This window comes from Melanaphis sacchari, unplaced genomic scaffold, assembly GCF_002803265.2.
Source record: "Melanaphis sacchari strain LSU unplaced genomic scaffold, SCAv2.0 Contig84_pilon_pilon, whole genome shotgun sequence".
NCBI lineage: Eukaryota > Metazoa > Arthropoda > Insecta > Hemiptera > Aphididae > Melanaphis > Melanaphis sacchari.
In genome coordinates this window covers 675,761-700,275 of record NW_020271599.1, presented here as the reverse complement: position 1 = coordinate 700,275, position 24,515 = coordinate 675,761, and the positions used below count along the sequence as shown (strand labels likewise).

The 24,515-nt window shown below is 27.3% G+C and overlaps 1 protein-coding gene across 1 annotated transcript in view; it reads right to left on the bottom strand.

The window, feature by feature from the left end:
* The window catches only part of LOC112602199 (carbonic anhydrase-related protein 10), a 105,410-nt gene that overhangs the window by 11,619 nt on the left and 69,276 nt on the right, over window positions 1-24,515 (bottom strand). The window contains exons 8-9 of the mRNA XM_025350156.1: window positions 7,206-7,360; window positions 6,592-6,738 (exon numbers count right to left, since the gene is read on the bottom strand). Coding sequence (XP_025205941.1) covers window positions 6,592-6,738; window positions 7,206-7,360 — 302 coding nt within the window. The remainder of the gene's footprint in view (window positions 1-6,591; window positions 6,739-7,205; window positions 7,361-24,515) is intronic.

Here is a 24,515-nt window from a genome sequence, read left to right as displayed (position 1 = left end):
TTATTTTTTTTTTTTAATTCATAATATGATAACGTTAAAATGGTTTAAAATTCAAAAATATTTTTTTTCGTGCTAATATTTTATGTTATTTTATTTAATAATAAAAATGTAAAATGTATTCTATAACTGTTTTAAACTATCATAATATGTTATACAATATAATGGTTTTAATAATTGCCAAATTATAATTATTTTATAATTAAAATAAAATAATAATACAAATGAAAAAATCTTTTTTTTTCTATTTATTTTTTCAAAAAAAATTGGTCAAGTCATCTTTCAAATATTTTACTAGCGTAAATTAAAATAATAAAGAAGAAACGATGAAATAGATTAGACAACAGATACTGACACGCTAATAAGCATGTTGTATAATATTGCATATAATATTATAGTATATTTTTAATATTATACAATTAGAAATAATTTATGTTCGGACTTATTTAACTCACCCGATAAATGATAATTATCTTTGCGGGTATGTCGGTAACATTTAATGAGCTAAAGATTCAATTCAAAGTTTTAAAAAGTAAATACGTTTATTTGTATAGAACGCATTTAATTAAAAACATGCGATTAAAATAATTTGTTTTTCAGGTAGGTAACCGAAATACGAATTTAATGAAACATTAAGTGAAAACAAGGAGTTAAGATTAAAAAACGAGATATTAAAGTGCGAGTCGGGAACACGAATTATATTATAATACACCACGTTTTGAAAAGAAATGTTTACGTCTAATAAAGTTTTGACTTTAAAAGTACCTACCTAGTTACATACGTATATTACGGGCTACTAGACAACACGAAACGTTAACGAAAATATATACCAAAACTAAGAGACAGAGGCGGTTTTATAGAACTATAAAAGAAATAATGTTCATTGCCCTCTATTTTTAAAACTATTAACAATAGTAATATGGTATGACTGGTACATAAACATGTAGTTTCAGTAAATGTATATTGTATATTAACACTGATACGTAAGTTTTGAATAATATAATAATTAAACGTTAATTAATAATAATTATATTCAAGAGCTATTATATTTTTATGTTTTTAAGGAGTAAGGCTTGATATTGTATAATTACATACCTACATAATGTTTAGGCTTATAAATTATGAGAAATCCATATCCTATAAAACTACTTCAAACGGAAATTCAGAACACCTCATAGCGTTGTGTCATTTTTCATCTGGCTGCATATAGCTTAAATATTATACACCTATACATACCTACTTAAAAATTAAAAATATTCCACTTTCAATATGACTATAAATTGCTTTAACTTCATCTGCCGTCAAAACGAATTTTATCCGTTAAAGATATTTTCAGTGGTCGTAACAATATCAATATACTTTAAAATTTAAAAACAAAACACATTATTTATTGGTGAACTATTATCAAAAAAAGTAAAAAAAATAACACTAAACGAATAAATCACGAAGGGGTCGAACGCGATGTTTGATCGGTACTGATTTGCATAACTGTCGAGACTAGATGTTTAAAAAAATTCAAAGTTTCCAACTCCGGAGATAAATAATAAATAATATACCATATTGTTTGCAGAACGTTATTCGATTATGTGTTAAAGAGAGAAACTTTATATTAAAGTTTGTTCTGGAAGAAAGAGTATATCAAATTTTGATTTTTACCGGGTGTATAATAATAATATTATCCTATGTAGGTAATATATATAATAGTAGGGGCATATTAAATTTGCTTCCGAGTGTAATAACTGTTCAGTATATCAGTATGTAATATTATATAATATTATGTATAGTACCAAAATTAATTTATCTGCATAAAATATAAATTCGTTCTAAAAATACGCGACGTTTAAATTAACTTTATAGAGAAGAAAGTATTTGTTCGTGTAATGCGATTTAACAATATAATTTTACGTGATTAAATTTAAACTTCAGACACTACATCAACATAATGAAAAATATGCAAAAATCAAATATCGTGACAACTTTTGCGGTTCTTTTTTACTAAGCATATATAACATAAATGGGGTTTTTCTATATTATTTACATATTTTTATATTGTATTATAAGTTTATGGGCGCAAGAGCAATAAACCGTCAAACAATCGACGGCAGACCAGTGTATAGTTTATATTAAATTTTATTAAATGTTACACATTTTAATAAATAAAAAAAAAAACCTGAGAGATGAGACGAACCAAAACAGTTATTGTGACGTAATTTTTTTTTTTTTTATTATTACAAGATAATTATTTAAATAAATACACTAACGGTTGGTGTTAAAAAAAAATAATAATAATCAAATTATCAAATAGGCTTATCTGTACTACTTTACTAGAAGAAAACAAATATCGTCAAAAATAGATTCAAAATGAGATTCTCACATTTTACACACTCATGCTTGATTAGCAAGGAAGTTAGATCACCGTGTAACACATGCAAAATACCTCTTACAAATTAAAATTGAACACACCACCACACAATCTTTTCAACATCAAAGTCTCTAAGCCAACATAATGCTGATAATGTATTTATAAATATAAACATAAAAACTTTAATAAAGAAAAAAAATTGTTAAATAAATCAATAATAAAGTGTTAATTATTTAACGCTACACATTAATGATTTATGTTATCAAAGTCTGTAACTCTTATATACCTCCTCCCCTTTTCTTTTCAATGGTGATAGCAATATAAAACGGTACCGTTTTCTTTCGCGAAAACATTCGGAAAATAAAATTATCATCGCAATAAGAACAGACAAATTAAGTGTAATAATTATTTTCACTTCAAAAATATTAATAAATAATAATTAATTTACAGTAGCCGACTATCGGTACATGCATAAAGTTACGGTCTTTTGCGTTTTATGTTAGTGTTTTTTTTTTTTTTTACAGTAAGAATTTTTTGAATGAAATATTAATATCATAATATAAGCAGTCTCACAATATTATAAAAGTTGTATATCGTATTGTTATTACTATTTTTATAATATTTTTTTCATATTATATAGACTATATTTTTCAAAGAAGTGATATTCTGATTCAGGAATTGTAATGCCTAATGTATAAATTATTTGGTTTCAGTTTGGTTCTAAAACGTTAATTTTAATTTAGATATAAAAAAAAAAATGTCTGTTATCTGTTAAGTTTTTCTGAAAAAATTATTTTTTAGGCTATACTAGTTAACATCTATATATCTCAATATTGGCTGCATAGGAAAAATTGTCAACTACAATATTATGTCTCTTTATTTTTTCTAAATAAAATTGAGACCAAAACATTTTCTGACTTTTTCTAAACACTTGATTTATTTTCGCTTTAGTATTGAAATAATTTATTATATTTAATTCATCATTTTTTAAAAGATTTATATGATTGTATAAATATAAAACTGTGTGTTTACTACGGTAGGTAAATAGTAACTCGATTATCTGAACGTTCTCTTATCCGAACGCCAATACTCAATGCGTAAAATATCACGACACACAATATGACCGATAGCAGTTTATTATTAATGCATAATAATACGTACATGTACGTAATTTAATAATGTTTATCTTAATGACGTTCACGTGTGTCTAGCTCGTCAATAAATATTGTATACTAGACATCTATATTCTTTTTGTATTACATATATAATTAGCCAGTTTGTTAAAAACTGACTTATTTTTAATTTATATTATCCAAACTCAATGTGGTCCCAATTAGTTCGGATAATCGAGGTTCTACTGTATATAATAAATATCACAAAGTAATTAAATTGTAACAATAGGTATTAGCTTTTGCCTATAACTATTGATCCGAATAAAAAAATTAAATAAAGGTTTCATAAGAATAATTCTGATAAAAAATGTACTGTTCCAAGACTAGTTCTCTTCAATTCCTAATCCCTGACTGATATCTCTTAAAATTAGAAGCTACAATTCAATTTTTTTTTAAATAAAAACAAGTGTAATTACAACATTAAAGTACTGGCGTGATAAACATTTTTTGAAGCACTGTATTATTTTGAATAATCTAATATTATGAAATGTTTGCTGGTTTATGCTAACAATTTTATGAGAGCTTATTCAAACGAAAATGACAAGCATTTTCACGGTAATTTTTCTCAAACATACCTATTATGGTACTTGTTTGTTATCACCCTATCACTGAACCGTATAACATTTATCACCCCGCCGCTAGACAACCTTACGTCAGCAATCTTTAATCTAAAAGTTTGGACATTTTTGATTGATATTTCTCAGCATTTTGGTATCTTTTTCGTGTAGGCGAAATCTAGTAAGTAATTTTTTTACAGGAAAATGGTAAGTTCTTCTAAAAATATTTGATTATATTATAATCATGTTAATAAATATTGTGTGTGTGCGTTAAATTTCACATTGTATTATTTCAAGTAAACAACTTGAACTACCTATACAAGCGTTTCCTTAACTGTGGGTCGTGAGAAAGTTTTTGAATAATATACATTCTAGGAAATTTATGATTTTTGAAACAGTTAAAATATTAATTATAAAAGTATTGAATAACTAATATCAAGCTTATTGTATTTGAAAAATAGCCAAGATTGACGTTGACGTTGGTCCTAAATCCACCATAGAAGAAAACAAGCTCATATTTCACATACGCCTCACTATTAAAATACTTTGATAAAATTGTATTTATTCTATACCAATATCGTTGTAATTATAATTTATAAACTAATCAAGTAATAATAGTTATAATATCAGTAATCAAATTTTATTTTTCAGGACTAATTTTTAACCTTGTGAATACACCACGTGGATCGCGAAAAATTTTCGGGAATAGATTTGTGTCGCGATCCTTAAACTATTGAAAAACACCACTGACCTACTCGTAGGTACACGTAATATCTTAGAAAATGCATTTACTGCATCAGTCAACTCGTTTTAAATTATTATTGAAAATCAATTCAAACGTGTCGTTTCCCGTAGTATTTAATAGGTATCGAACGCCGATCGTTGCTCATATAGGCACTCGTACGTCATCGAAACACGTCATTACTGCGTCCCGCGGTATTGGCGAAAAAAAAATAAAGAAAAAAATCAAAACTCCAAACTCCATTTCGATCTAACGCCGATTCGCGCCGTCCGTGAAACGTCGAATCGGCGTCATCGGTGACACGTTATGTTATACCCACTGCTGCGGGCTCTGCGCGGGCTGCTACGGAGTCGTCAAAAGCTCGCCCCCCCCAAATAATTGACCGACGGAACGGGCGACGCGCACACCGAATATTAGCGAGTGTCTGTTGCACGTCTCATCATCGCACGCCCCGGATAATGGCTTTTGAATTTACCAGCCGATACGCGGTTTGCACAGCGCACACGTCATAGTACGCTTTGGCGTAACATGAATGCAGTGTTAAATATAATGCAGCGGCGCGAAAATAAATATTATTTCAGACCGGTGGCGCATTTCAATGGGACGATAACTGGTGACGCGACGACGACGCGCGCCAACAAACACACGCGCCGCCGAGGCTTACAGACATCCGATCACAATAACACTACACACACACACACACACTTATATATATATATATATATATATACGCCGAGCACGGTATTGTATTGTGCGCGTACGCGGATTTCGTACAAGTCCCGACACTAATGGCATTCGGTCGTATACATACACGATATCGTATCATGTGATATATTATAATAATATTATAATATGCGCTCGTTCTGTCGCTTAAAGTCTCGACGTCGTCGTATATGTACCCTCGTCGTATGCGCGCAAGCGAGTGTATTATTTATGTAATATAAATTGTGAGCGCGTGTACGTGCGCGTACGAATATATGCGAGCGCGTGTGTGTGCGTGGGCGGGTGGGTGAGCGCATATGTGTATATATATATATATATACCTAGGCGTGCTCGCCGCCGACGGCAATTGTCATCATTATCATTGTTATTACTGAACGTGAGACGAATCGTTATTGTTATCTGCGCGGTCTTTGTTCGGCTGAGCGACTCGAGAGCCCGATACACCGGTCGTTTGCCGATGTCGACCGAATGCAAATTATTATGCGTCGCCGATGATCCGGAGTTAAGTGTTCGAGTTACGCGTCAACGTCCAGTAACAAACGACTGCAATAATAATGTATGGCTAAAGAAGTCCACCGCGTTAACGTGTAACAGATAATTATTTTTAAATAAAACTTTTTGGTTTTTTTTTTTTTTTTTTTTTTATTGAATATTATGTGTTAAGTCGACGCAAACATCTCGTATTAAACACAATTCGTAACTCGAATAACGTGCAGTGCTAAAAAATATGTCAAATGCTTTGAAATATCGAATCTTTGTGTACCTACGTATTTCAATGTATAGTATAATATTATTATCTATTAACTCGTTACTGTTCAATAACAACAGCTACTTAATATAATATGTATTGTTTAGCAATACGGTTAACGTTCAAGCTCTCAAGTGATTTAGTGACCGAAATATTAAATTTCATAGCCATAAGACACACCGCTGATTCGCTTTCGTATATACATATACCTAAAGTAAATATGTATGTTATATTTTAACATACTTATGAGTGTGTAAATTTGTTTAAAAAATCTTGGTTTTCAATTTTACCTGTGGATCGGCTTCGGTTCTTTGCGCAAAATTAATATTCGTCCTAACAGTCCGCTCACGTAGATCCTGCGTTGGCCTTGAATTGTTTCCCAGCGGAGCTTTTGGGTGTTCTACTGAACCTTGGGATAATTTCCTTAAGTGGTACATCTGAAACAATGACAAGACGATGATCGGGTTAGGCGTTGTGTTTCATCCGTGCGAGTATATTATACAAGTGATTGTGGTACAGCTTGTGGCGGTGTACCAAGTGACACGCTTACTCAAATGGTAAACAAACGAATAATAAACTTACGAGTAAAGTTACACGTATACTGAAAGAGAAGGTACTTTTCATTAATTCAAAAGTGACAGCTTTAACAAAACACGTCGTTCCAAAGAGCAATGAGTGTGAGGGGAAGATATACTCAGAGTTATAGTGAAACCAAGAGTTAGAGAAAGAGAGAATAGAAAAAAAAAATTGATAAAAAAAGGTTACGAAATAAAATATGTGCGTTTGCTTTTCGTCGCATCGCTACTGCAATTAATCGTGTTCCACCGCCACCGCCGCTGTCGTGTTTCCATTACCACGAATACACATAATAAAATATACATATATGGTAAGCATATACATTCACCTCGCGTCTGGTTATGTAAATGGGTTTGTTCAGTACTATCCACACAGTTGTCTCCCAACAGCCAGGATGAGTGGTCGATCCTTCGTATGTCATATAGTATTTGATGTCCGGAAGCATCTCCCTGATGGATATGTCCTTTATTGTACGGAGAGAACCTGTCGGTAGGAAAAAAGAAATAAAATATGTTAGAAACTGAAAGTAAAATATCGCGTTGTAAAGTCGCGAAACATCATTGTTAATATCATATAATTATTGTTGTTATTTTAACATTTAATTCACAGAAATCAAAACGCGCTAGTGTGATGATCGAGAGACATGCAATACCAAATTCGTCCGACGTGTATTTTATACACGTTATATACTACTGTAGACTTACATAGTCGACTAATAACTTGATACAGAAGACAGAATTCGTCTATAGTACGATAGCCAATCTCAATATTTACAGGTCTGTTTTTTTTTTACCCGATAATCGTAACAAATTTTACGATAATCAAATATAGTTCAATATCTTTCACCGTGAATCCGTGTTAACTCATTTTCAAACATCGTATGTTATAAAATTTTAATTAAGTATGTCATAATATAATATGTATTATTATCCAAACGTTACACGTGACTTCTATATATGATTCTATATTTGTTAAAAATATTTTGTTACAAAAAAATAAGACTTCTCTGTCATGACACTATACATTACTATTATTTTTGTACATTTTTTATTATGTTATACGATTGTAATAAAATTATTGTATGCAATGCGCACGTAACTCGGTTTATACTGCGGCATCGTCCGACTGAGGCGAGTTATTATTATGATAATGCACTGCGCGGGAAACAAATCGTTTATTAAAAGACATAAATCGCCCGCGACGTTTCTCCAATTTTCTACTTGTCATGGAGATATACATCAGACTTATCTCGTCGGACATGTGGAGCGATGTATATTACACGTATACTCGTATACTTGATGTACACATATATCTATTTATATGTATATATAAATGTGTGTGTGTGTGTGTGTGTGTGTATACATATTCATTATGTTGTCGTTTCGTACGAGTCGGTACGACCATCGGCGTGCATACTGCGCTCACTACTATACTGATGCTGCACTGAGTGCGTTATAGAGCAATTTGTTGGAGGAAAAAAATTCGTGTCACGTACTTATTTTTACTCGTATGTTCCAAACACTGAACTTGTACGCGCGAGTATACACACGAGGACCGTTGCCATTAATCCTGTTACGACGACTACGACAACAATACTACCGCGGCCTTTACCCCAAAACCTTATCGATATATAAGCCGTCATTTTCAGCATGTTTATTATGTATATCAACGTCCATCATCTTTATTCTGTCCGCTCTTGAAGGTAAGTGCCTTTTTTAAGGATAACAAACAGTGCTGGTCAACGGGTTGCAACCGACACGAGGGGAAACTTGAGACAACCATTAACGCGTATAATGATATTATTTATGTATCATCATCACATAGGAAGCTTTCCGTCATATAACATTATGTTAAACATTTTAGTACATGTGGCTATGACAAATATTAGGATTAACTTTTTATGATGTTGGTTGAGAAAGAGTTGGGCGTATTATTAGATGCGTTAATTCTTATTGGATTCATAGCAGAGCATAAAATTCATTTGTTCAACAATGATGTATGTTTTGGCCCAAGACAAATCATTACAATATAATATTTTAAAAATATAGTACTTATGTATACTAACTAATTATACAATAAAAATGTATGATAAAACAAATGGATGAAAAAAATGTGTGCTTCAAATCAAGTATTAATACCATTGTTAATAGGTAATAGGTATCTTTGTTTGGACGAAAATTTTACTAGAACAAGAAAGGCGATTCGCTGACAGAGTAAAAAAATAAAAATAAAATTGTACTGATCTATTTGTTAGGTTTATTTAAATTTAACACGCGATTTCAACGTTTATGTATAAAATATATTATAACACATTCAAATGCAATTATATTGCATAATATTGGTTATATAATATTTATAAATTCATTGTGCGTTCTTATAAAATTATGAACATAACTGTTGATATAAATTTTGTTATACCGACAACGGAGATGAGCCACTATAATAGGTAATTAATAACAAAATATTAACTCCGTGTCCACGAGCTTTTTGCTTTATAGCTTTGCATTATTATTTGTTCATTCCAATTTCATATACATATAAGTACTGGGTCCAATAAGAGGACTTGTGTGGTATATTATAATGATATACCTTTATAAACACCGACATTGTATATTATTTAGGTACGCAAAAGTTGATAGTTATGCAAGTCATACCTATATATGGTTACATTGAAGATATAATATAATATTGTACACGAAGACTGCAGCTAATTAAATTTAATTTTCGTTTGAACGTAAAGTTTCTTCATTGTACATATTAACGATTTGTCATAAGATTGATATTCTGTGCAAGCAGAATTTATAGTATCTAAATTGATATATTAATATAGTTTAGTACCTATAATACCTACTTGACTAAAAATACGTACATGCGTAACATAATATTATATGAGTATAGAAGTATTTTTAAAACGTCACGCAACTGAAACATTACACTGACAGGAAGAGAAGATTCTTTTTACAGTGAAATCCCCGTATCACTCAAATTTTCTCGGAAAGCTTTTAACTTTTACAACACGATTAAGTTTTTGAAAAATATTGCTTACCGAGACTACTCACAATCTTGATACGCATTAAGAACCATGATAAATATTTTTCCTAACTAAATCTCAAATATTGTAATCGATTTTCTCAAAATAACAAATAAATAAGTGTCATTCAAACTTTTCAAGCTCTTTATTCGCTATTTTGTTTATTTTTTCATTACAGTACAAATATGAAATAATGATTAATACCTTTTGCAATTAATCGATAACCAAGGCAATGAAATGCTTAGGTCATCAAAAGTTTTCAGTTTTTACGATTTATTAAATTATTATTAGTATTTACTTGAAGTGATATGATTCAGTTCATTTGATAGCTAGTATAAGCACATTTCGCAAACACCTACATATTTTAAATTGTGTACCAGGTGAATAATCGACAATTTATGCAAAATGCATTCATATGATTTGTAGATATATTATCATAATTACTTATTGGTTTTAAAATATCAAATTTATTTTATTTTCTTGTATAGTGAGTCATTATATTATTTTATATCAATATTATACTTATTTAAATTAAATTCGTCAAATTAAAAGTATTAAAAGTAAAACGTCCAATTCCGCAAAAATATTAAAATTAATTAGTATACAGAGAATGACAACAATGTTACTATCGCGTTAACATCGTAGACAGCGGTCAGCAATTATAAACTATAAGCCGAACTTTTAATGGATGATTAATACATATATAATCAACCGATGGGCGATAATATAATAGTAGCAATAATAATAATTTTTGATGCGATTCATGACACATAATTTCCGCTCGATTTATATTCGGCACGATAAAAATTACTTTTCCCCATCTTTTATTAAAATACGAACAAATGTGATGTTTTTATTCGACTATTTCAATTATTAATTATACTGTTATTTCATACTAGTATAGTATACTAAATACTCTACAAATAAATAAATATTTAATTTTTACAATTTTTTTTCAAAATTGTCTATAATGCATATAATATTCGAAATTACATTTTTAATTTTGTAATCAAAAAATAATAACCTGAAGAAACGATTTTTGTCAAAGATATAGCTAAATAACAACTATAGTTTATCGCTATTTGTCCATGATTAGGCGTATCAAAATAAAATAACGAATAATCATTCAAAGTGTACAAAGGAGATATTTTTGGTCGAAAATTCCTGAAATTTGAATTAATAAAAAGAAATTTACTAGAAAAATATATTTTAAAATAATAAGCAATATAGTGTGTGAAGTAAAAAGACATAACGAATTAAAAATTGTAAAATTATAATTCAAATATTAGAATAATAGAAAACGGAATTAACTGATGACTGTTTTACAATAATTATAGCTAATTAAAACATAATAAGTAATATATAGTATTTATATTCTTAATATTATTATAGACGATACTTACATGTAGACTAAAAATTAATGAAGTTGTATCGAAAAAAAAAATATTAATAGTAAAAAGTTATAATCGTATTTACATTTTACGTTTCTCCTCTAAGTGCTAGTTACAGGTACACACTGTACGCAATATAAAACTAATCGATAGGACATAATTGTTGTTCATCATCATTTATTTTTCTTTTTATAATGCCGATAATAAATACTAGTTCCTTTAAATATTTTTTTTAGCGTTATTTCATATAATATAGTATATATTATCTTCCTACTCGTATTTATTTTCACATAATTAAAATTTGCACGGCTCATCAATTGTTTGAATAACGTTGATCTTCTATTATAATATTGTTATTTCTAATCTTGTCTCAACTACAAATAAATGATACATATAGAAAATAAGAATTAAACGCGTTAGGTTAGGTTCTACTATAATATTATAATATTATTATAATTAAGTGTATCATATTATATTTATAACATAGTTGGTAACTTAGAGTGAAACAATGTAAATACAAAGTATTAAAATAATTATATTTCACTGTAATTCTACGTGTAAATACTGTTTAAATATCATTGAACCGTTACATTTTGATTTAGTTTGAAAGTTTACAATTTTGATAGTAATAATATTAAAGGTACCAGTCTGAATATGCTCCAACTAGTATAAAGTTTCCGTCAAGTTCAATTATAGATTCAAACGTTAAACGAATTTACCGTCATTCAACATTACTGTATAGTTGATAACATACTCATATTTTGTGTGAAAAAAAAAAAAGTGTTTCACTGAAATCCAAATGGAAATATTGAAAAACATTTGATAAAAAAAATCCATAAGTTAATTTAAATATATAGTATATATAAGTAAACAATAAAATATTAAAAAACCACAGTATAGGATTCGGTAATAAATGTATAATATATATTTATATATATATATATATTTCGTCACTGTGACTGGGTGATAATTTTATTCTAAAAAAAAAAAAAAAAATGGAATGAAAAAAAACTAAGAAAAATCAAGTTTTGAGTGTATGAAATGCAAACAAGTTTGTCGTTGACGATGTCATTTTTCCATCCCCCAACTCACCTATTGACCGCGCATTAGTTATTCACAAATATTATAATTTTCAATTTTAATGATGTTGTCTCGTACACTGCAAAAACGATGCACCAACTTAAATAGTCTAAGCTTTAACAAGCCTTTGAATAAAACATTAATTCTATTTAAGTCACCCTCAATCATTAGACTAGCGTTTGCACCGTTATTAACATAAATACATTTTCATAAGTTTTAATTAAACATATTTTATACACATGGATACAGAGTGGTCGGTAGGATCTGCAAGTCGCGTATATAGAGTGTAGATTGTTATTATAATAAACACGTGCATACGTGTCAGATTTTAACTGTATAACCCGACGACTATTTCTATGCGACATTACAAGGTATATCCACCCGATGGTCTTAAACAATCCAGTGTTCGCCGATAGTGGGACTAGAATTTCAACCCGATTTATGAACGCATTAGTATTCGGCTGCGTGGTGTCATCGTTGTTTCGCATATAATTTATTATCTTTAATCACCCTGTAAACACTTGAAAGAATGTAAAATACACCGAGAGTTTTCAGAGAAATTGATAGATTTTTTCGCATCCTGAGCATTATTTTGTTTTTATCATTATATTTGCTGTTGCCCCCCAAAAAAAAAAAAAAAAACATAAATTTATTTCAATTTTTAATTGCATTGTAATTTTTGAAAGAGCCAATACTATTGTACATACTCCTATATTAATATCAAATATATTATAATGTAGAGCTTTGATATGATGTCTGTGTAGTCGTTTGAAAGCTACTTGTATTCTGTACTACAATACGACCGCGATTATAATACTACAGTGTTATTAATAAATTCGTTTGTGAACACATATTTATCGATCAATCGATTCACTGATGTAAATGATTAATTATTATTTTAAGTAGGTATATGATACTCGCTGAATATTATTAAAATGTATTTATTATATACTATACACGAAACAAAATGTTTAAAAATCGATTTTACGCCAGTCGTTATTTATCTGTCTTATTTATTATTATTATTATTATTTTTTACTTATTTTATTTTTATTTTTTTTTTTTTACAAGGATTTTAAACCGATTGAACGATAAATTCCGCCTCATAGAGGCTCGAAACGCGCGAATCCGATTTTTATGACTCCGCGCAAAGTTATGGCATTATAAAGAGCTTTTAAAGTCCACGGCATTAACGTTTTTTCTCTTCTTCGTTTTATTCTTTTTTTTTAGGTTAATTGTGGACCTCGTCGAATACTCGCTTTTTTAACATAAATTCCTTTTAATTCCTTTTTCTATCGGTCGTATTGGTATCGTCATCGTCGTATACTTGCCAAAATGTTTAAATCAATCGCACGTTTACAATACTATAGTGTGAAACGCCGATAATACCCGGCTGTACTTTGGCTTTCGTGTTTTGATCGTCTGCCTGTGTTGTATTGTATATACATAGTATGTAATTTTACAGAGTGACTCATGGGTCGTAAAAATCGTCTGTAAAACAAACGGTCGCCGAAGGGTCTCCGCATGTGATCAACAATATATATATATATATATATATATTAAAGACGTCAAATAAACCACTCAAAACAAATCGTCTCGTAACATAACGCTACCTCCGTCCACTCCTACCCCCTTTAAGACTTTGACACGCAATGACGTTCACCCACAGTGTGCGTAATATACGATATTGTACAACATTACCCGCGTAAATATCGTTTCACCGATCTATATAAAGTTATTTACCAAACATACTCAACTAAATTTTTTCCTTTGATAATGCATTTATTCAAATTATGTTTTTAGTAATATTACGTATATTTAAGAACTATTTTTCTTTTTTAATATTTCAATTATTTTTTAATATTTAGAAAATAAACAATAGCGATATCAAAATTTTTTTCAAATTAATAGGAATCATATTGAAAAAAAAAGTATATTAAGCAAACAACTTTTTTGTTTAATATATATCAAAATCCAAATAAATAGTTTTTAATCGTTTTACTTAATTCTTTGAAGATCTTTTGATAATGAATCCACGATATTTATTTGAAATGTATGCTCCCATACTTCCCAGCTTAACTTAAAATATTATGGTAATATTACTAATTTGTTGTATTTAATATATTACAATTATTCTTAACTTTTTAAAAATTAAACGAACATTATAAATAATTATTCTTCGCATATCATTACATTTATGGAGAATAATAATTGTTTAACATTCCATAAAAATACAATTTAAACGTATTTATGGCTATTTATATGTCTATCATAGATTTAGAATAACTAAAAAAAATTTGGGGGGGGGGCTATATCCCTTCTAGGGATATTCTCGGTAACATAATATACACAATATTTATAATTAAATAGAACAGTAATTATCGTAATAATTCAAGTAAGATCGTTGAGTTATTTTTTATTGATTTATTGTGCTAAAATTGAATTTTATTCAATTATTTAAATCAAATGAATTATATTTGGTTATTTATTGTATTTTTCAGAATTATCTCTTTCATTGTATTTACCATAAATACTTGTAAAAAAAAACTATTGCATATTCAAAATTTGCTCTTTATAACTTTGTGAAAAATAGAAATTTTATTGCTATTGAAATATCATAGGTGAACACAAATAAAATAAAAATGGCCGTCAGCTATTCAATAATTAGTTTATAAATATCACAAAAAAAAAAAATGCAAAATTCAACTTATTGGCACCTTACTTTGAGTAATATCATCAATTACATCTTAATATACTAACGATAGTTTCCATTAATTCTCTACTGAACAAACAAATGTAATAATATTAGTTAACGTAAAATACTATAACGCACAATACCTGTATGGACTGTATGTGTAGGTACTTTTATAGTGTATAATATATTAACTCACAACTCTCACGGATAATCTCCATTTAAAACGGAAAAGTTTTCCGTCAATCAATCGTGACTATATTATAGTATAATATAATAATAATTGTCATCGCTCGTTATGGCTTTAAACTTTTCTTCTCTTTCTCTTCCTCTCTCCTCATACATTATCGCACAAAGTACAAAGTGGTGGGCTACATACACTGCACTGCAGCATACTCTGTTGCATTATCAACAATATAATATTATATTTTATACGCTTAATGTTTCGCATCGTCTAATAAACGTAAGACTGTGTGGCAAACAAAAATATAGATACAATGTTATATTATTATTACGCATGCGCGATTAACGTAGTGCAGTAGTTAGACTTTATGAACATTGGATTTCAGACTGTCGTTAAATGGTTATTCAAAAACTCTCGCTGTCGCGTGCCATGTGAAAATTGGAAAATCATTCATGTTTACCGCGTTTATTGTTTTCGGGAGGTGACGATAAATATTTTTATTTATCCGTGTATTTTGAACCAAAAAAAAGAAAAAAAGAAGAAAACATCTCTGTGATAGTCAGTTAAGTTTACCAAATACATGTTAAACTCCATAAAACTGTATTGGTATTCTATAACGACGGAATGGATTATTTACGCATAGAAAACACGAAAACAGAAAGACGAGATCAACAACCTCGTGCATATAATATGAAGTGACGAATTGTCTGTTACCACAATAACAATAATAATAGATTTGTAAGTCGACGTGTATCCTCGAGTTTAAACTGCGAAAAACAAGCATTGCCGATATAATATAATAATATTTGTACTATTATTTTAAAATTACAAATCGTATCAATATTGAAAAATTAACTTGAGATCGTAGTGCGTAAAATAATATTAAATCTGTTAAGAATATGTTTATTATTGATCAAATAAAAAAAAAAAAAAACAATAATTTTAATCTAATAATAAATTATTTATATAACAAATAATACTATCATGAAGTTTGCTATATAGTGTAATATGTAACCAATAGCTTTGGTGGTGGTTGAGTCAGCTGAATAAAGAATGTTATTAGCTTATTGTATTCAACTACTGAGTACACCACAGTTAAAAATATTTGTGTCAAAATTCCAATTATTATTAGATTCATAAAGTTGAGAATGGTTTACTTACAGCAATGATAACAATAGTTATCTATAATTATAAATTTAATAATTATTATTATTCTATAACAAAATGACAACGGCGACAAACGAAAATTAAAAGTTTAAATACCATTATTTATTTATTTATATGATTGCCGATTATGAGTAAAACGATGTAATGAAATCTAGCCATCTCGGTTTGATGTACAAACCGTTAAATTCCGCTATAATAGCTTTTAAATTAACGATCGTATTGTTTATTTTTGTTGATTCGCGTGTGTCATTAGAAGGGCTTTGTTATAACAATATTATCATGGTATACATAAATTCGACAAAACGGTTGGCTATATAGGTTTTGTTGGTGGTTCAGATTTTAATTATTTATGCTCTTTTCATGGTCATTAACCCTTGTATTCCTCGTACTCACATTAATGACTTATGTTTTGTTGTCTAATATTGTTATAGTTCGCAAATGTTAAATTTTGTTTCTAAAAATGTATTTTTTTTTTTTTTTTTACGTTATTATCGTTATATTTTATTACTGATATAATTATTAGGAGGTACACTTATACATATATATTAATGTTATTATTATTAAAAAAAAAAAATTAGACTTTTCTTCGAGACATCCATACCCTAGCTTTGGAAAAAATAAATAAAAATATACTCCGTCGTTTCTTAAATTAATATAAAAAAAACCAACCCCATTTTTTTTATTACGTTCGATATTAACGAAAAGCCTCGTGACAGCGAGTCGTAATAACAATATCTTATTTTGTCATGAAGGAACGTGTGGTTAAGTGAAAATTTGACACGACAATATGGCGATCGCTACAATAATAATGTTAAAACTTTTGACAGATTTTTTGGGAATATATTACAACAGTTTTTTTGAACTAAAATAACTACAATAAAATTGTTTTATTTCTTTTTTTAAATAAAATAAATTTGCTATATTATGATATTTATACTAAGTGCAATTAATAACAGTTTAAAGTATTGTTGTTTAAATATATTATAAGTTTATATAAAGATAATATATTATTTAGCTCTATTAAATCAATATAAATAATTATATTGATGATTTCTTATGAAAAAATATACAAAAATATTCCTACCTCACCCATATTAACTTAATACATTACTAATTAATTTCATCATTCATATTTCAATGCATTTTTTAAATACTATTAAGTACGTCATAATAGTTATTGAAATAAATATATTTTTAACTGTCAGTTTGTACCTATTTTTTATTTAAAATACAGTTTTTTATCTACTAGTTATTTATTATTTTTATTTTTATTTACATATGAATTATACAATGTAATATACAATTGAGTACAATAATTATACATGAGGCAGGGAATAAAAATATTATTGGAGTTGTGGAATTAAGAAGCCAACCATAAGAGATATTGAGCTTAGTAATTATTTATTTTTAAAGAAAAAATATCAGTGTCAATCATGTTAAAAACTAAAAAAAGGTTACTTTTATTATTGTCGTTCAAGAACCTTAACCAAATATTTTCCATCTTGATTAATTATTTTTGTATATTTTACAACGGTGAGTAGGTAACAGTTCGGGATAAAAAAAAAAAAAATGTTTAAAAAACAAAAGACGCCATTTTTAATTGACCAAGATTAATGTTTACTGATATATAGTATTAGATAAGTACTTGAAGGTTTTAAAACGTGCTTTATAGAATATGTTTTTAAATAACACTCTATCGGAAAACGTGTTTTAGACATTGTGACTATACTGTAACATTAGTAGCAGCATGCTATAGGTATAGCGTTTTAAAATACACTTTACGCACAGACTCAGCAAATATATTATTATATAACAGTGCAGTGGTAGCGTCGACATAAACAATGGCGCGGTCATGGTCAGGTGGGTGGCCATCGGGGGAAATCTGATCAAATAAATTTCTGTTGTTCGTAAAGATGTTTTATCCAACACACACCTCTTCACCTTTTCTTCCGTCCATGTCAGCACAATCTTACCCCTACCTATTTAGTATATATATAATATATATATATATATATATATATATATATATAATCCATAATATAGTTTTACGTAATCATGTTTGTATGTAAAACCATGTTTTTGGATTTGTCTTTTCGTTTTCGAATCGACATTTTGTATAAGTGCTCCACGCACAATGGGGACTGTACATGCATGGTCGGCCAATAATATAGTAAATATCTATAATACAATAGAACGCACGAAAATGCTAGCGAGCATTATGTTCTGCGAGAAAACGATGGGTGTGACGTCTTTCAGTGAAGAAATGATAAAAGCATATATTATAACATTGTTCTTATTATTATTATCGTGCACGTGCACAATTGACTACCTCTCTTTTATAATTTTTTCGACATTAATCGAATACTCATAGTCTCTATTATTGTTATTCATTATTGGAATTCTACCGACCTACCCGCGCACAATGCTTTCGTGGTCAATCGCATTTATACCACTGCAAAACAGTTAATATCATTTGTATTGTTGCCACAGTATATAAGTACACGGGACACAGTTTAAAAATAAAATTTTAAATCTAAGGATAATCGGGTCTTATATATAAAATAGTAATATACCTATAATCATGTGTTCCAAATTGAGTGAAATACGATTAAAGTTTTAAATCACATTTTATACTTACTTAATAATAGATTATATTATATTTTGTATTTTATATTACAATGAAGTCCTATGTTTGTCACATCTTACAAATTTAAATATAACATTCAGTGATGTAAGCGATATAGATAGATGAGAAGTTTTTTTTTTTTCAAATACAGAACGCATCAGAAAACAAATTAGTAATTATTTTCATATCACAAATAAATTCTTTTAACATTTAGTGTAACCATATAAAAAAAACATTTATATCTACATGTTTAAAACATCTTTTAAACTGACTAAAATTCATCCACGTGAAAATTTTCATATCTTTCAGGTAGCAATCATAATAAAATAATTATAGGTACTAGTATAATCGAATTAGGTTTACTTAACAAACACATTTTAATTAATTGTCTATATTTGTGTTTGATGCCAAGATCATACCAACATCTGTTCATCTTTGTGGCATCTAATATTAGAACATTTAAATTAACATTAATAATTTTTATCCATCACAAATAACATTTATAAAATATATTTTAAAATCTGTAAAATAGCTTTTTACAATAACTAATATTTATGTCTTGAATAGATAGTTATTTCGACTTGCGTGAAGAATCCATCCATTAATTGAACTATTATAAATACTACTATAATATTGTGCATTTACAACGATACTATATTATATTTTTATGATCACACGGCGTTTTGGATAGGCATTTTAGCTACAACAATGTAATTTATTCATTTTTCGACACATTTTATCATAATAGTATACTATTGTATCATAATTATTCATAATATTGCCACTTATTTTCATTTTTTCTTAATTGTGCATAATAATATGAGCGCATAAATCAATCTAAGACATACTCGTACGTAGTCCAAAAGTAAACAACAATTTTTTTCAAGCCGAAAACTTCAAAACTGTATAACACATTCTTAATAAACATATTATATAGGTAACATGTTACATTAAACACAGTATATATCTGAAATATTATTAACAGTATTTATCATTATACCAGCATTCGAGTTTTTTTTTTTTTTTATTTCCAAGAATATTCTGTGCATTATATGAGTACATTACGGACCTTATATGCATTAAATATATTATTTAAATACCAGTCGGTTAGGTGTCTTTAAAGCTTAATCGAAATTATGATTACTATGAATATAAATTAAATACTTCTTTTATGGAACCTTTCTGACTGACCGCATGGAATAATATTCAAGATAAAAAATGTATTCATTTTTTTAACAAAGCCCCTTAAACGCGTAATAAAACGAACAAAACAATAGACAAAACTTGCCCAAGGGCTTACAACAATGTAATAACTATATAATATAATATTATTATGTTTGTAAGAATATTCTTATTATCACAGTACACACTATATTATATTATTATTTAATTTGTAATGGAACAGCCATAATACGGTTATATAAATTAACTAAATAATAATCATGAATATTTAGCCGTACCTTGACACAAATTCTATAGTTGAGCATTTTAATAATATATCATAAAAAATGACGAAATGATCGTCTCGCGCCAAAAATGCGATTTTTTGTTCTAGAAAATAAAATATTAAATGTATTATATTATAACAATTATATAAATAGTGATATTACTATTATTATCATTGCTATTATTACTGTCTAACATATTATACTACAGCGATGGTGTGGTAGTCCTCACCAAGATAATGATTACTATTGCACGCGAATAAATTGACGGACGCTTACGTTTTCGACACGGTAATTACACAGCAAAAACAGTACTTAACGAAGTCGCAAGCATAAACATTTACCCGTACGTGCATTATAGAAATAATATTGCACACGCACAAAACATTATGATGATATTGCATTATGCATTATTATGCGTATATACAGAGTGATTTAATCGTCATATTTACATTTATTGTATTTATTTAATCATTCATTTATTCAAATTATTATTTTTATGATATTTAAATGTTTATATAATATATCATATTTTTAAAACTTAAAGTGATAGGAACATATTTTTTTAAATATTATTCTCTTTCAAATGTAAATTATTATGATAAAATATTTTTTTAATATTTTTATTTTTTAAATCAAATTTTACGATTTTTTTTAAAAATTAGCAAAAAAAAATATTTACATAACAATAAAATAATTTTAGTAACATATCGGAAAAGCAATTCAGAATTATATAAATTGTTATGTATACCTTTGAATTTAGTAGATTATTGTAGTAATGGGTGTGATAAATTATAATTCATTGATAAATCATCTATTAGCCTATATTTTTAGTATCAATTTATTATATATCTAAATTGCTATAAGTGATTAATTGTTTGATTATTAATTCGGTAATATAAATAATATAATATAATAATTATTATTTCTAACTAATATTAACATTTAAATTATTAATACACTAATGCAGTTTTATATAAGAACGGGGTTTGTATATTCTTTCTGAATTGTTTTTAATTTTTTTTTTACTTTTAACTCCTCCTCAAAAATATCAATTATATACAATTTTCTACAAAAACTACTTTTAAATGTTGAGTTTAAAGTATCTTTACTGTCCTTCCGAAAGGTAATGACAGATAATAGTAAAAACAAACAAAAGTATACATCATTATAAAATTTCGTTTATAATCTAAAAAACAAAGGTTTTTATTTAAATTCATGAAATTTTTATCACAATAGAATATTAGCATAAAAATCGAAGTATTAAAAAAATACTGTTTTAATATTATACAAAAATTAAAAGAAATTAGAGTTTATAACTCTAATTTCATATCTAAAGTTAAAGGATAAATTTGAAATTAAAATACTTGATGAAACACCCTGTATATTGATTTTTTAAGCTCGGTTGTACATACCAACGTTAGTGATCTAGTTAAATGACTATCGGGGACGAGTACTGAGCTGCTGTTAGAGCAATTAGATTTTTGAACGATAATTACATGGTATAGTTTATTATTATCGAACGTTTACGCGATTTAGTCGTTTTTCCCAAAACCACAATAATGCAATCAGGTTTTGATTTCAGAATTATTAAACCCCAATAAATAAAACTATGTATCGTGGACAAGTTTAGAGTGTTTAGACAATGGCAAAAGTGATCAACAAAATTGGTTTCAGAGATATTTGTATTTATTTTTATCCTAAGATTTGATTAAAATTTAATTAATACTCTAGTGAAATAAATATTAAATTTATTCAAAATAAAGTAATTATATGTACATTACCAGTTACTTTCAAAATTGAGTAAAAAAAGTGTAAAATTCACGTAACAAAATTTCCTTTTTCAAAGTAAAAATATCTATACACTATACAATACACTTCAATTTGTTTTCACGTTATCATGTTGCCCCTATAATTAACGGTTTTTGAATTTTTTTTTCTAGTACTTTTATAAACATAAGCACAACATACTACAGTAACCATTTTAACTACATAAAAGTAAATTAAAGGTACTTAGAATATGATAAATAAGTGTAAAACGTTGATCGTAATTTTAATTAATATATTATAGTTTAAAGAAAATATAAATTATTTATAATTATTTCTCTGTTTGAAGTTTTTAGTGTTTTTAGAAACGTTTTGTCTTATTATCGTGACTTAAATAAAATATTATTGTTTATTAATAAATAACAGTATTTAAGGAAAATTTAACAATCTAAAATATTATTGTAGCTATATTAATTGTTTACAATGCATACAACTTTCATTGACTGAACAGCTTATTTTTAACCACAAAATATTAAATAACTTTTTAGGATAGTGTTACAAAATATGTACGAGTATAATAAATTTAAACGTATATGGTAATGAATAATTTGAATCAACAAAAATATTTGTATTTTTTCACTAAATACTAAGTAAAAACCTAATTCATTTATCAACAATATTTAATTTATACTTTTATATTTACTATGTATTTTCATGTTATAATAGTTAAAATATGATTAAACTACTGAATATGATGATCTTTATTTAAGTATTATATAAAATACATATCAAAGATTTTGGTGATTAACGATTACTTTACACTTCTAATTACATAAAATATCATAAAATATATGTAAATAACTTGAAAATATATGTGTTTTATAGCTTTTCCTTTTTAAATCAAAAAATACTTGTATACTCTTTAAAGACGACATGTATAAATGTATTTTGTGTACACTTGTATGTTATTACGTATTACATACACGTACTATAAAACATATTTTTTTTCTTTTTTTATGTACATTAAATATAATATATTATGTGTGTATAAATAATTCTTCGTTTAATGTCCCCATATTTGATTTTTTTTTTCATCCTTAGATATACCTACTATATAGTACTAAAAATTAAAAAATATAGTTTATTTACTTTGATATAATATCTATATTTATTACAGAGTAATTGAACAAGCATTTTCATCCCCTTTTTTATCGTTTATATTATTATAATACATTACATTTATTTGAATTCTGATTTTTGGAATTTTCAGTTATATGATCTAAGAATATATTTTAAACAATTAAATATGATGATTTTATTAAGTATTTTTCTACAGTGGTATAAAAAAAAAAAAACGTAAGACAATATTACTTGTGAAAATGTTGATACATAGAAATCAAATTTTAAATGAATAATGCTAAATTTCTTAATTCTTTATGGTAAATATAATACATACATTTTTTTTAGAAATTAAAAAATGATAATACATCAATATAAATTTAAAATTATCATTTCTCTCAAATTGTTAATGCTATTATCATTAAATATTTTCCTACATAAATAAAGTTCAATAATTAAAAAATTGCTTCTTTAAACTTCAGTTTGTATGCATAACTTTTTTTAAAAAATGTATCAAATAAAAAATTTACTGGAAAAAAAAAGCATTTGTATAGAAATAATATAATCTTTAAACGCCAAAAAGTATAAGTATTTTTAAATATGGTATAGTAATTTTTAAGAATGTTTAAAAATAAAAATTACAAAAGTCTAGAATTCGAACAAATCCATTATTAAAAGAAAAATACAAACGATAATGTTTGAAAAATTATAAATATCATGTTTTTTATACAAATAAATGACAAACATAAAATTAAATAATATATATTTTTAAACCTATAGTTGGTCAGTTATAATTATTATTCTAATCAAATAAATTTGGTTAATTTCGAGTTCGAATCAACAACTTAAACGAGTCATTGTGCAAAGAGGAGCACACTTCAAACAATTTCATACACGGGCTTACTATTTTACAACAGAGAATTAAACATCATTAATTTTATAAGGGCATATAACGTTTAAAACATCATCGCACTTATATGTATAACCACTATTTCGCATTCAAAATAAAAATACGCCTTTATTTTTACAAATAAAATGAACTTGAACATATTTTCTGAACATAAAACAGTAATATAACAATAAAATTACATACATATAATATATCTAACAGTATTTTCACCACCTTTTTTCTATAT